Source organism: Folsomia candida, unplaced genomic scaffold, assembly GCF_002217175.1.
Source record: "Folsomia candida strain VU population unplaced genomic scaffold, ASM221717v1 Fcan01_Sc002, whole genome shotgun sequence".
Taxonomy (NCBI): domain Eukaryota; kingdom Metazoa; phylum Arthropoda; class Collembola; order Entomobryomorpha; family Isotomidae; genus Folsomia; species Folsomia candida.
Genome location: NW_019091194.1, coordinates 2124465 through 2136853, shown reverse-complemented (window position 1 = coordinate 2136853; position 12389 = coordinate 2124465). Strand labels below are relative to the sequence as shown.

The 12389-nt window shown below is 38.2% G+C and overlaps 4 protein-coding genes across 4 annotated transcripts; 3 read left to right on the top strand and 1 right to left on the bottom strand.

Annotated features, from left to right (window-relative positions):
* The first annotated feature begins 2291 nt into the window (after window positions 1–2291).
* LOC110844907 lies at window positions 2292–3531 on the top strand. Its single transcript, XM_022091234.2, has 3 exons — window positions 2292–2440; window positions 2540–2756; window positions 2827–3531. The coding sequence occupies exons 1-3, from the start codon at window positions 2426–2428 to the stop codon at window positions 3222–3224; spliced, it is 630 nt and encodes a 209-aa protein (XP_021946926.1). The 5' UTR covers window positions 2292–2425; the 3' UTR covers window positions 3225–3531.
* Window positions 3532–3561: 30 nt separating this feature from the next.
* On the bottom strand, window positions 3562–6174 carry LOC110844905 (importin subunit alpha-4). The gene is made up of 6 exons (XM_022091232.2): window positions 5904–6174; window positions 5496–5803; window positions 4668–5421; window positions 4448–4588; window positions 4177–4380; window positions 3562–4105 (listed from the first exon to the last, which is right to left on the bottom strand). Exons 1-6 carry the CDS (start codon window positions 5961–5963, stop codon window positions 4004–4006), a joined length of 1569 nt encoding a protein of 522 aa, XP_021946924.1. The 5' UTR covers window positions 5964–6174; the 3' UTR covers window positions 3562–4003.
* A 2208-nt stretch (window positions 6175–8382) lies between these two features.
* LOC110844909 lies at window positions 8383–9518 on the top strand. Its single transcript, XM_022091235.2, has 3 exons — window positions 8383–8519; window positions 8618–9019; window positions 9086–9518. Exons 1-3 carry the CDS (start codon window positions 8502–8504, stop codon window positions 9209–9211), a joined length of 546 nt encoding a protein of 181 aa, XP_021946927.1. The 5' UTR covers window positions 8383–8501; the 3' UTR covers window positions 9212–9518.
* A 716-nt stretch (window positions 9519–10234) lies between these two features.
* On the top strand, window positions 10235–11897 carry LOC110844906 (poly(U)-specific endoribonuclease homolog). The gene is made up of 7 exons (XM_022091233.2): window positions 10235–10395; window positions 10460–10588; window positions 10674–10712; window positions 10791–10938; window positions 11017–11353; window positions 11443–11517; window positions 11589–11897. Exons 1-7 carry the CDS (start codon window positions 10320–10322, stop codon window positions 11817–11819), a joined length of 1035 nt encoding a protein of 344 aa, XP_021946925.1. The 5' UTR covers window positions 10235–10319; the 3' UTR covers window positions 11820–11897.
* Window positions 11898–12389: the final 492 nt, after the last annotated feature.

Below are 12389 nucleotides of genomic sequence, written 5' to 3'. Positions count from 1 at the left end.
TGCCAAATACAAATCATTACATTTTCTTTAAAAAACGCGAATTATTTTCTTTTAACACAATTTGAGGAAATTAATAGTTACTGAAGCAATCAATCAATCCCATCCTTTTACAGATATTCAATTCAACAGCCAAAAATTACACTTTTGATTTCTTCTTCTCCTCCTCCTAATTCATTTGCCGTTGAACGACCACAATACAATATTCATCACGACAACAAACCAAACCAGTTCAGGAGTCCATTATGCAGCAGAACTATTACATAAATAATCTCTGTTGTATATCGATCAATACGTATGTATCGATTAGTACGAAGAAATATAAAGCATTGTAAGTAAAATACAAGGCAGTCACTAATAATTACTATCATTCTACATGCATTATCTGATCCGGTATAATGCAACAATGAATACAAAAAAAGTTATGATGACTTTACCAGAAATTTGAAAAAAAAAATATTTCTTGCATTTTGTTTTGTACATAAACATTGTTCGTGTCATTTGCAATACGTACGACTAAAATGAAGAAGGAAGTTGCATCATGACCTGACCATATTTCAACCCCACAGGACAAGACCGATTAAAACTTATCATGATTTGTTCCCTAGAAGAGATTAAATTATCTCTTGAAATGTCTGCCGATGCTGTAAATACGTATTTTTGTATCGCATAATCATAATTAGGCCATGTTTTTTTGCAAGTAATTATAGGACTGATTTTATTTTATACATTTTGCTGCACTTGCACTTCTTTCTAGATAAATCCAGAAATTAGAGCAAATACAGAATTATATTTGACCTAAGATGGCATCGTCGTGATTTTTATGGGGCCGTAATATTTTCATAATGCGGATCGATCTGATCGTATCTGGTTGGTTGATTACGTCAAATTCAAGTCTCGTGTGCGATATGAATGCTTGGTTGAGGTACCTCAAATTAAGTTTAAGAGAAAGCAAACGTATTATTTGTTAGTCAATAGAAATTTTCCGATAGCCAAAAATACGAAAGATTTGATGTCGATAGGGATGATGATCCTGCGAATAATGATGATGATAAAATGTAATGGAGTGATTTTTATTTTGTGGTAATCCCAAGCACCTCGTAATGATCGCTGTCTGGTCCGATCCACATAAATTACCTGCATCTCATCACCCCAAAATCAACCCAACTAATGAAAAATAAGCCCTGTTAGACAGGAACTATTATACATCAAACTAGTAAAAATGTACTAGCAGATCTCCTCTACGAAAGTTCAATCGAATCAAATAATGGAGCAAAAACGTCAAATTAATGTCGGTCAAATCAAATAAATTTCTCTAATTTAACTAAAGTTATGTTTTTCTCTTACTCTACAAACACATACAAATTTGGATTTTCATATGAAAAGTTCCGAGTAAAAAAAAACCTAATAAATACAAAATGCATCTTATGTAAATAAATATACAACTGCATCGTAGGAATGCGCCTGCACTTGGCTCGTAGAGAAACAAACAAAACTAGTAATTTTGTCGAAATTAGCTACGAGCACAAAATTTTATGTGCTAGCTAGCGTTAGTGCCCTCCTTCCCATACAAATAACTACACGAAACCTATATGTACATATATCTATCTGGTCTTCTATAATGATACAGATATGACGGAAGGTGAACTAATGACGAGAATACTGCAATTCCATTATACTGACTGACTCCAACTCTGCTTTGTTTTTCAAAAACTTTTTTTAAGCTGATATGATATGATTCACTTTCTGTGAAAAGTGCAAGTCGTCGTCTCGTTTTGCTTCACCTTCACAACAATAATAATATCGCTTCCTCTTTTCTTCACCGTGTTATTAAACCTTATTGTTACATCACAAAAGGTGTGCATCACGTGTGTACTTATGTGCATCCGTTTTTACCTACCTACGTGCAGCACAGGTAGACGATGTAGCAGGTAGGTTTGCTCTGTTTTCTTCAATTAAGCATCATGAGTAGGAGAGATCAAGAACGGTGATAAGGTAAACTTTATGTACGCGAGCGACTTAAAAAAAGCAGGGGTGGTATATGATGACGACGCTTTGTAAGTAAGTACCACGTGCCTACTAGTAAATTGTGACTTGGCTGCGATTCATAATAGCGATAGCGTTATTAAGACTCGACAAAATGATGCACAATTATTACATTTTTTCCTTGAAATATGTACGTATTATGAAGTTTGGATTTGAATTTAAAATTTATTCCAACGTTTATCAAGCTCTGTAAGATGTAAAATAATGTGTAACGCCGTGTCATGCAATATTTTAGATTATTATTCCCTGCGTGGCAGTATTGCCTTCTTTTACACAAATATAAGTAAGGTATAAAAGGTTGGGTAGACCAATTTTCAGTCACAGTTCATCACCTAGTTTCAACAGGAAGTTGTAAAAAGTTCTGAGGGAAAAATTGGATAAAATGAAGACTTTTTTGGTAAGAAAGTAGCATTTTTTGGAAGAATTTTAGTTTTAGGAAATTTCGGGAAATAGTGGAAATTTTTTTATTTTTCTACAACGCCACGACATTGAATAGGTTATCGCATCGCTTGCCGCGCTAGCGACGGCTGAACCACCATCTTCATACGGGGGAGGAAACCGATATCAAGCGTCGGAACCGCAATATGGTGTCCCCGCAGCGGTTGGGCCTGCCCCCAATGGGGGGTATGGGGCTCCTGCTCCCGGGGGGTATGAATCCCAAGGCGGATACGGAGCACCAGCCTACGTCCCACAAGTTTTCAAACATGTTTACAGTATGTCATGTGACCCTTCTTGATTTTAAATTTGCATATGGAAATTTGCATATTTTTTATTGCATGCTAGTTCATGCCGCCCCGGATGAGCCAACTTATGCGGAAAACAAGGTCATCCGTGTCCCCGGAGGGGGCGACAAGCACGTCAACATCATCTTCGTCAAGGCCCCCAGCCACTCTTCCTCTCAACAGACGGAAGTCATCCTTCCAGAACAACCCCAGCAAAAAACGGTTGTTTACGTTCTTGTGAAAAAGCCTGAGAATTATAACAACGTTAAGGTCACGGCACCCCAACAAACGCAACCCCACAAACCGGAAGTGTTCTTCATCCGGTATAAGAACAAGGAAGTTGCCGCTCCCGCGTACGGTCCACCTCCTCCAGCCCAAGCGTACGGTCCAGTTGGGGTTGCACCAGCGCCACCACAACAAGAGTACGGGCTTCCCAGCGGGGGATATCATCAGGGTTAAGTGCTTATCTTGAGTGAGACATTATTTCCATGCAAATCTTCTTAAACTATAATAGCTTTCTACTACAGCTTTGCAAATCTGTGATGTGATATAAAAAACACTTTACACTTAACACTACTTTACAAACGTTCTCTTCTGTAGAACTTATTAGTATTATTAGTATCTGTATTAAGAAAAATATTTTTTGATGTACTGACTATGATGAGGATAAATGAGGCATAATTATTACGGAAATTGTCCAGATTTTGGGACAATATTGTTGTTCAAATAAGAAAAATAAAACAGACTTTGTTTTTTATAAAAAAAAGATAAAAGTGTGTAGCAAACTTTTTTTATATCCAGATTTATAGAGGGGTGATTTATTTTTATCAAAATCTCATAAATTCATATCATGACCTCCTGAATTACAACGTTAGTGTTTAATAGTTATGTGAAATGGGTGTTCAAAGTAGAGCAAAAGTTGATTCTGCTGCTCTTCACATCGTAAAAGTGAGACTACTGGTTTCCCAATTCAAAGTTGGTACATTAAATATACTGACACGCTATAAATTGCATTACACTACTACTAGAGCTACTTACGGATAAACTAAAATGCTTAAATGGAACGAGTCAACTCTGGAGTAGAGTTGTAGAATGCCCAGAACATAAAAACAAATTTCCAGAATTTTGAGTATGTAATAAATATTACTATTAAAAAGAGCAAGCAACGTTAATCCATTAAAATATGAAAAATAGTAAGTAACGATATGAAGAATGAGAAGAACAGTTATTTTGACAAATTAAAAATTGAAGCCTCCTTGAGGTCCGGCAGCGTCATTGGGGCCGAATTCAAACATTTCTTCAACGGTTGTCTCCGGAACGAGTTTTTGATCTTCGTCGATCTGAAAATGGACGAAAAAAATTTTTCTTAGAAAATTTTTGATAAAAATTAAATTAGGAATCAAGTACTAACATCTTCGGAGAAATAGTTTTCAATAATGTCGTAAGCCTTCTTGTAAATATCGAGATTTTCGTTAGTCTGTAAACTCTCGATCTTATCAAGTCCTCCGCATTCCTCAATCAGACAGCAGACTCGTTCCACTTCTTTGCCATTCGCCCAACGACCACCAATCGTCTTCAACATGTTATTAATCCCGTCCAGCACAATACGGAGGATCTAATTAATTATGATTACCAATCAATAACAATATGCTATTATAATAAAGCAGTATATCTCTACCCACATCTGGTTCTCCACAGCACAATAAATTGCACAACGGTTGGACAATATCACACGAAATTACATGCAAGACTTGTTCTTTAGTCCCACTTGCCAATATGTTAGTCACAGTCCACGCGGCTTCCTTCTGGGTTTGGAAGGTACCCTGGAAATAAATCAACTTACAATAAACCAAGCTAATCTCATCCCTCAGATTAAAAAAAATTGCTAATTTTTCTACCCACCTTATCCAAATGTGATTGAATCAAAGGGATTAACCCCGCGTCAAGGACGGCCTGCACCTGTGCGCCATTTCCTGCCGTCACATTGCTCAAAAGCCAAATAGCCTCTTGGCAAATCTTCTCATTCTGATGGGTCAGCAAGTTGACGAAATGTCCGAGAGCGCCACAATCGATGACGACCTGTGTCTGCTCGTCCGTTCCAGTGACAATATTTCCAACAGCACGAACTGCAGCAATTTGCATCTTGGGATCGTGATGGGACAAAAAGGAAACGGGTTTGGGAAGGACTCCAGAGTCGATAACCATTTGAATTTGGTCGTTCCGTCCGTTCGAAAGATAGCTGAGGGCCCAAACTGTGTTGACAAGAACGGTCTTGTCACTGTGGTCGATAAGTAAATTGAGCGTGGGCAGAATTTCGGCCACACTTTCCTGCGGCAGAGCTGGATCATTGCACCTGCACAGGTTGCTAATCACCCAGGTTATGTTCCGGAGAAAGGTGATAGAGACCCCTGGATGAATTAAGTTGAAGAGGGGGCCCAACAATCCCTCAGAAATGGCATAGCCTCTACACTTTGGTCCATCCCCGACGATATTCCCCAGTGCCCAGACGGCCTGTTCGCACAACGCTTCATGTGGAGAGGCGAGGAGAGCGATCAGTTTGGGCACGGCGCCACACTCAACGACAGCCAGAGTTTGCTCCGATGTCCCGGCAGCAACGTTGGTCAAGGCCCAGACGGCTTCTAATTGAAGGGTGTCACTGAGTCACAAAACATCAAATTGATTAGTTAATTTATTGCTAGATACTTATTGTGTTAACTTAATTGTCCTCACCAGTTATTGCCACCCAGACAGTTAACCAAGCTGGGGAGGATCCCGAGGTTAATAAATGGATCGAGGTATGAATCCGGACTCGTGGAGAGCATCTTTCGCACCGCGGTGACCGCGTTGAGCTGGATTTCTGGCTGCGACGAGTCTGCTGCCTGTTCAACTAGAACTTCTAGAAGTTTACTGTCATCCACGAGAGTTTCGTCACCCTCTTCGTCCATAAACTTGGTGGTGGCCACCTTCTTCAATGTTTCTTCCGTCTTGATCTTGCGGAGTTCGACACGCTGCTTATCATTCTTCTTCTCAGGAACTTCCTAGAAAAACAATTAAAAAAGTAGAGTCACTTTATGAATTGGTGGAGTTACTCTTGTGTGTATGTAACATTCTAATTGATAAAAAATTAAAATTTCTTACATCGTGCTCATCGAACTCGTGTTCAATTGGTTCCAGCTTAATTTTCCCTGCTTCCGACATGCTTGTTAATTTAGTGTCTACCTTGAATTAAAAAAACCTTTCCCAACAATATTGTTCTATTATCGTCAACTTATTTCAATTGGTTTATAAATTGTTAATTAATTTGTATCGAAATTGGCTGCGAAATAAAAAGTTTTGGGACAAAAAAACGTGTCTCGCTAACAATGGAGTGACTGGAGTGAGCTTCAACCGCCAACGCCAAGAGAAAGGCGCTGTTCCTTCTTCTCTATGCTAGAATTTTGATATTTTTCAGCCAAATATGCTAATTTTAATGTAAAATTAAATCATAACAAATGACATTAATAAGTAAGTAGTGACAATTAGAGAATTTAACACTTTTCTCAACATTACACATGTTTCTTGGATCAGATGAAAGAAAGTTTTATGTAATAAATACAATGTTTTAGCATGTTTTGTTAATTTGATTTCGAGAGATTGGTGGACATTATTTTGCATTTTGTTTGTCTCTTATCCCATAAATTCTGCCGTGTAAAGTAATGGATTTAATGTAACACAAATTACTTGTAAGATAAAGATTTATGCAATAATAATTACAACAATTGTACAAATTATATGTACGAATAAACCTCCACCTCCCCACATCCTCTTGTCAGCATTGCATTAATTCTTGGCAAATTAAATGATGATCATAAATTTTACAGCATGTCTGGATTTATCTTTTTCTAATGGAAATTTTACCATCCGTAATACCAAACATGGCATACCTTTTTTGCTAAAAAGTGTAGATGTGCCTTAGTTAAAAAAATAAATAACGCTAAATGTTACAGATTTAGATTTATTTACGACTTGTAAGTGCAACAAGTAGATCACCAAATTTGACTTACTTTGCAATTATTGCGACATGAAACGTCTTCAAATTGAATTTTATGACGGGTAAGGAGTTCGATCCTGCCAATTTTTTAACACTGTCTGAAAAACATTTGTTCTTATCTATGTAATGCAAAACAAATCCGTCTCAAGTTGACTATTCATGCATAAAATTTCATGTGTCGATGTCAACGTCAAAAGTTATTAAACTTTTGTATGTTCAGTGGCCGCGGAAGCATGGGACAATGTCCCCACGGTTGTTCGATGTCCCCATCATCTCCCCATGTTATACAAACCCCTCCCCTATTCTACAATATTAATGTCCCCACATGTCCCCACAGCTTCCGCGGCCACTGCTTATGTTCGCTAGGCTAACGCCCTATAATATAAGAAGTAGACTGGTTTCGAGAAGTAGCATACATCAATTGAATCACTTTTTCATCAAGATATTACAAAAAGTGAAACAAGAAGTCATAAAAACGAACGAGTGTGACATAACACACTCTTAATAACGGAGATACAAAATTATTACCCAAATATTAATTGTGCCATTTAATATGGATCTTTATATTTATTTAAATATGTAAGCAATAAATTGAATCAAGTCCAATCCAGCTCCTTTTGGTTATTGAATTACTTATTATTTACTTACACTGATGATGATGATGATGCAGGTCAACTTTTTTAAGTACATGACATTTAAATGGATGTAAATAAGTATGCACTGCATGCATTAAACTGCATATAATCAGGTAGAATTCTACAATTTTCATTCCATTATGGAAGCCAATTAGTATTTTAGCATAAGATGTGACTGACGCACGTACAGAAAAAAAGGCATCATGATCAAGAATTTGTAATGTTTGAAGCCTAAAAAAGTGGGAGTTTATTTCCTCAACTTCCTATTTGTTTGTGCATCTGTATAACAAAGAATGATGATGATCGTGATCAGGAATGAACAGATAATATGCAAATCTGCTACATATTAACCACATTAAAATATTTCAATTAGGTAGATCTTCTTGTTGTGGTGTCGTCCATAGTCCATACCAAATAAGGGTCAAAGTTCGAAATATGTATATGAAGATAACCTCCGCTCATCCATATTTTCTCCTCCTTTTGAAATTCTCTTTAGTGGGAGTGTAGTAATATGTATTAAGTTGGCGACAACAAGTTGATGATGATGACAACTTTGAAAAAAAAGTGTCAATTCAGTGAAGAAATCAGGTCTATATTGTAATAAAATGAGAAATTCAATCCACGTGTGGTACGGATTTTGATTACAATAACAACTTGCTAATTGGCATCGCGTCTCTGTGTGCAATATGGACGACGATTGGGTCAGTTGTTTAGTGGAAGATTGCTCATTTATATGTTATGTATGAGATCAGGGAACTTGTAAATATGACGCCGACTGACTGACCAGACTAACCAGATGAACCAATTAATCACCTATTTATTATTTACCTGCTGTGCTTATTAGAAGGATCGACACAACGTGCAGCAAGCATACCTCTGGGTGGAATAAGGGGGATGTCGTACGAATTACATATATTATGCAGAGTATCTGCCTCTGTGGTCCAATTAGTATAAAAGCGTGTAGTCCCCTGGCAAGTGTCAACAGTTGACGTTATCATCCAGTCCTCTCAACAGTTACGTAAAATCTATTTCTGTGTGTGGTGTGTAGTTTTCGTGAAAAAATAAAGCAAAATGATTAAGATTGCTCTGGTAAGAAGAAAGATAAGCTTGGATAGATAAGTAGTGACTAAAAGTTCGTCTTAAAAAAGTGCTAATTTTTACGTAAATATCTTATTTTATATGGTTAGATTGTAGCGTCCTTCGTCGCCGTGACGCTTGCCCGGCCAGAACCCCCAGCCGCTTATGGAGTCCCCCAATACGCCGCCCCTGCCGTTTTAGCCACCGAATATGGACCAGGACCCGCGGTTTCGTACGGTGGTCAAGTTTACAAGCACGTGTACGTTCACTCAGCCCCGGATGAGGCCCCAGAACACACTCAGAGGACCATTCGTGTCCCAGGCGGTGGAGATAAGCACGTCAACATCATCTTCGTCAAGACTCCATCTTCCTCATCTCACCAACAGACTGAAGTCCTCCTCCCAGAACAGGAACAGCAAAAGACGGTTGTCTACGTCCTCGTGAAGAAGGGTCACAACACTGCCGATGTCAAGATTCGCCAACCGGCGTCCCCACTCCCACAAAAGCCAGAGGTTCGAAATTATATTTGCATAAATTTGGTACAATTTTATAATCGATGCCATTTTCTCTGGTTGCAGGTTTTCTTCATCCGATACAAGGACCACCAAGCCGCCCCAGCCCCAGTTTACGGACCAGTTGCCGTCGCCGCCCCAGTCGCTGTTTCTGCCCCAGTTTATGGCGTTCCTCAGCCACAAGGATATTAAGAACTTTGTTCTTCGACATTGTTCTCTTCCAGCTATTATTTTTCATGTTTCTTCACCCTTCATTGCTCAATGGGCCAGACATATATTTCCTAAAACAAGAAGGAGCAATTTTCTAAGTCATTGTAATCAAGTTGTAAAATATTTTCTATCTTGAACTCTTTTTTAATACTTTAGTACCTGCCGAAACGAAAGAAGGAATGAGTGAATGATTATTGTGATGATTGATTTATGTGTGCACTTTGCTCTATTTGTTACTGCATTGTGAATCCATTGTTTTTATAATAAAAGTTTTTAATGGAAGTGTAAATTGTGGGATTATATGATTCGTGGAGGAGGAAAAATTGAGCAATTAGTTAGTTGTACGTCACCCAGCAGTCCAGAAATCAGCGTCATATCTGCAGCTCTAAAAGCTGTTATTATGCAGCTTTTGGAAGGCAGATCTACAGATCTTTGTAGCCTGGAAAAATCAATTTCCAGACCTGCAGCTTTTTCAATTTTAAAGCTGCAGTTCTGAACCTTTCGGAAATTTTTATCTTAATTTCTCTGAAAAATTCTTTGAGCAGCAGAATCTCAGCTTTTTCTGAAAAGAAAGAAATTATTCCGAAAACTGCAGATCTGAAGCTGATTCATAGACTGCCCAGGATTACGATGATTAAGCCCATTTTCTCTGTACAATCTATAATAACGGGTGCAGGAATGTGGTCTGGCTGGTCACATTAGATCAAATTCCGGAACACGTAATCCTCACTTTTTACCTGCATGATATCTCGCTTTGGTAGGGTCAGGTGTTGCGTTGCAGTTTGCAGTGTATGCATAATATATTTGTAAATCAAACCTTGCATAAGAAGAAGCTTTCCCCATCAAGATAAAATTATACACGATAAGCCAAATTAATTGACAATGGCTCGGTGACACCTCCTGAATTTCGAGTGGGGCTAAACTACGTGACTAAAGTTAGATAATGTCCATTATCAAACAATGATTACAATTATATTACAAAACGGTATTTGCGTAGTATAAATGAAGTTTCAAACTAGTCTCTAATCACTCTGGAAAATAGGTTGGGCTTCTACTGGTCAATTCCAGAAAGGAACAAAGAAGAATCAAAATGAAGTCTGGATTTGCTGCTGTGGCGTTTTGGGGGGCTGCTCTTTTGTTCCTCGTAGGCGCATCTGCTCGCGTTCGTAAGGGCTTTAATTCTTCAATTTGAGTTAAATTCATGTTTAATCATGTGTTAATTTCTTATAGACTCTGGTTTCGAGGAGAACCACCTTTTCCAAGAAGACCTCTTTTCCTGTCTGGGACGATGCAATAGGTCTGGTACCGTTCCAAATGGGTGCCAGTGTAACTCGTTCTGCATGCAGTACAACGACTGCTGTAAGTATTTAACTGACCAATTATTAATTAAACACAAATAAATAAAACAAATATAATATTTCTTAATTTTGCATGTACCTAAAAGGCCCGGATTATTACACTCTTTGTTTGGACCCCGGTACAGGTAAAACGCCCATGCAACACTTCATGTTGGAGATGTCCAAGTTAAAGTCGCACTGTTTCATACCTTAATTATTTACAGCCCCCATCACTAACGCTGAGTTGGAAGCTTTGGCCGAAGAGCTTTACGTACTTGAGGCTACAAATCCAAACAACGTCGCTGGTTTCGTGACCTGGGATCTTCAGGGAAGGACCACTCAAGGTTCAACTGTCGATCTGGCCCCAAGCCCGTAAGAGCAAAAATTTCATTACACAAATATGTACTCAATTTATTGATATAATTATAATTCTCTAATTATAATCTATAGCCTTCTCGCCGTTAATCCCACCGCATACACACGCGGAACGGTTGCCCTGCTCGTCGCCCTCCATGATAATTACAACGCTGATGTCGCAGTTGCCGAGACTGAAACAGCAGCAGAGACCGCAGAAATCAACGCTTTCCTCGATGCCGTTCTTGCAACTCCAATCATGCAACAACTCCAAACTTTCCTCACGTCGAAAGGAATTTCCTTGACGAGAGAAAAGTTTCACGAGATGTGGTTTGGTCTCTACTCGAGATCCGGATCGACCCTGGGATCATCCGGATTGGAGCACATTTTCCTCGCCGAGTTGAAAAACGGTGTCTCCGGATTCCACAACTGGGTATTTAAAACACAAATTTTGTCTGAAAAATATTCTAAAATTTAATTTCCGAAATCAATTACTTAATCTCCATATTTTGCTCCCCGCAGGTATTTTTCGCCAAGGAGGAGGAAGCTGGCCGAATGAATTACCGTGGATGGATGGAATTTTTGGATCTTGGACCGGTAATATGACCATAAAAAGAGCTTTTCTTAACGAATTGACAATTTTGACTGTTATTTTCTATTTATCGCAGCAAGGAGCAATTGTCCAACACAACTTTATGTGGCGTAATGCAAACAAGCCAATTAGTTCCATGTTTATCGGAACTTCGCCCGAATTTGAAATGGCCGTCTACTCTGCTTGTTGGTTGACCAGGCCTGATTCTACAACTTGCCCGATGTCGTTTGGAAATAGGAAAGTCCCAGTTACCACATGGACCATTGGTTCAAACAAACAATTCATTGCTTCGGCGTATGCTATGTAACTCAATGAGTTTACCATTCAAGTCTAAAATTTAGTCTCAAAGAAATAAAAAAGTTTTTGCATACCGACTTTAAGGCAATACTGTTCTGCTGAAATTGAATGATTTGTTTAAACCTGTACTAAATTTCATACAAATTCAAATTATGATGCAGAAATCAATCATGTAACATTTCCTCCTCATCTACGCGTCAATATATGTAGAAGAGTGAGGGATCAAGTGGCAATATTTTGTGTGGATAAAATCAAAATTCATATTTCAATTGCAATGAAATTAATTTAGATTAGCAAGCTTGACAGATGACACTTGTGACGTACAAGCTTATCAGCAATTAGAAACCTCCATTTCACAGGATTTTAGTCATGTGTAAATAATGAACACATAAGTTAACAAATAATTCATCAAAATAGATTTTTCCTGATGTTAATTTTTTTACATAAACTAACTTAATTTCTTGGTTATTTTTTACATCGATTTGGAAGTACTATTTAAATTCTGTTCCATTAATGTCAATCGATGAACCCAAATGATTGGGAATGCGACCTATCAGTGTAAGTCAAATTGAACTCGGTG

Excerpts from the sequence above, each read along its gene's own strand:
- LOC110844907 (XM_022091234.2), top strand. Across the intron at positions 2,757-2,826 it reads AGTTTTCAAACATGTTTACA|TTCATGCCGCCCCGGATGAG; the intron begins GTATGTCATGTG and ends ATTGCATGCTAG.
- LOC110844905 (XM_022091232.2), bottom strand. The coding sequence starts at position 5,963 with ATGTCGGAAGCAGGGAAAATTAAGCTGGAACCAATTGAACACGAGTTC. Across the intron at positions 4,589-4,667 it reads TTCAATCACATTTGGATAAG|GGTACCTTCCAAACCCAGAA; the intron begins GTGGGTAGAAAA and ends ATTTATTTCCAG. Across the intron at positions 4,106-4,176 it reads AAAACTATTTCTCCGAAGAT|ATCGACGAAGATCAAAAACT; the intron begins GTTAGTACTTGA and ends GTCCATTTTCAG.
- LOC110844909 (XM_022091235.2), top strand. Across the intron at positions 9,020-9,085 it reads CACTCCCACAAAAGCCAGAG|GTTTTCTTCATCCGATACAA; the intron begins GTTCGAAATTAT and ends CTCTGGTTGCAG.
- LOC110844906 (XM_022091233.2), top strand. The coding sequence starts at position 10,320 with ATGAAGTCTGGATTTGCTGCTGTGGCGTTTTGGGGGGCTGCTCTTTTG. Across the intron at positions 10,939-11,016 it reads GTCGATCTGGCCCCAAGCCC|CCTTCTCGCCGTTAATCCCA; the intron begins GTAAGAGCAAAA and ends TATAATCTATAG. Across the intron at positions 11,354-11,442 it reads TCTCCGGATTCCACAACTGG|GTATTTTTCGCCAAGGAGGA; the intron begins GTATTTAAAACA and ends TGCTCCCCGCAG.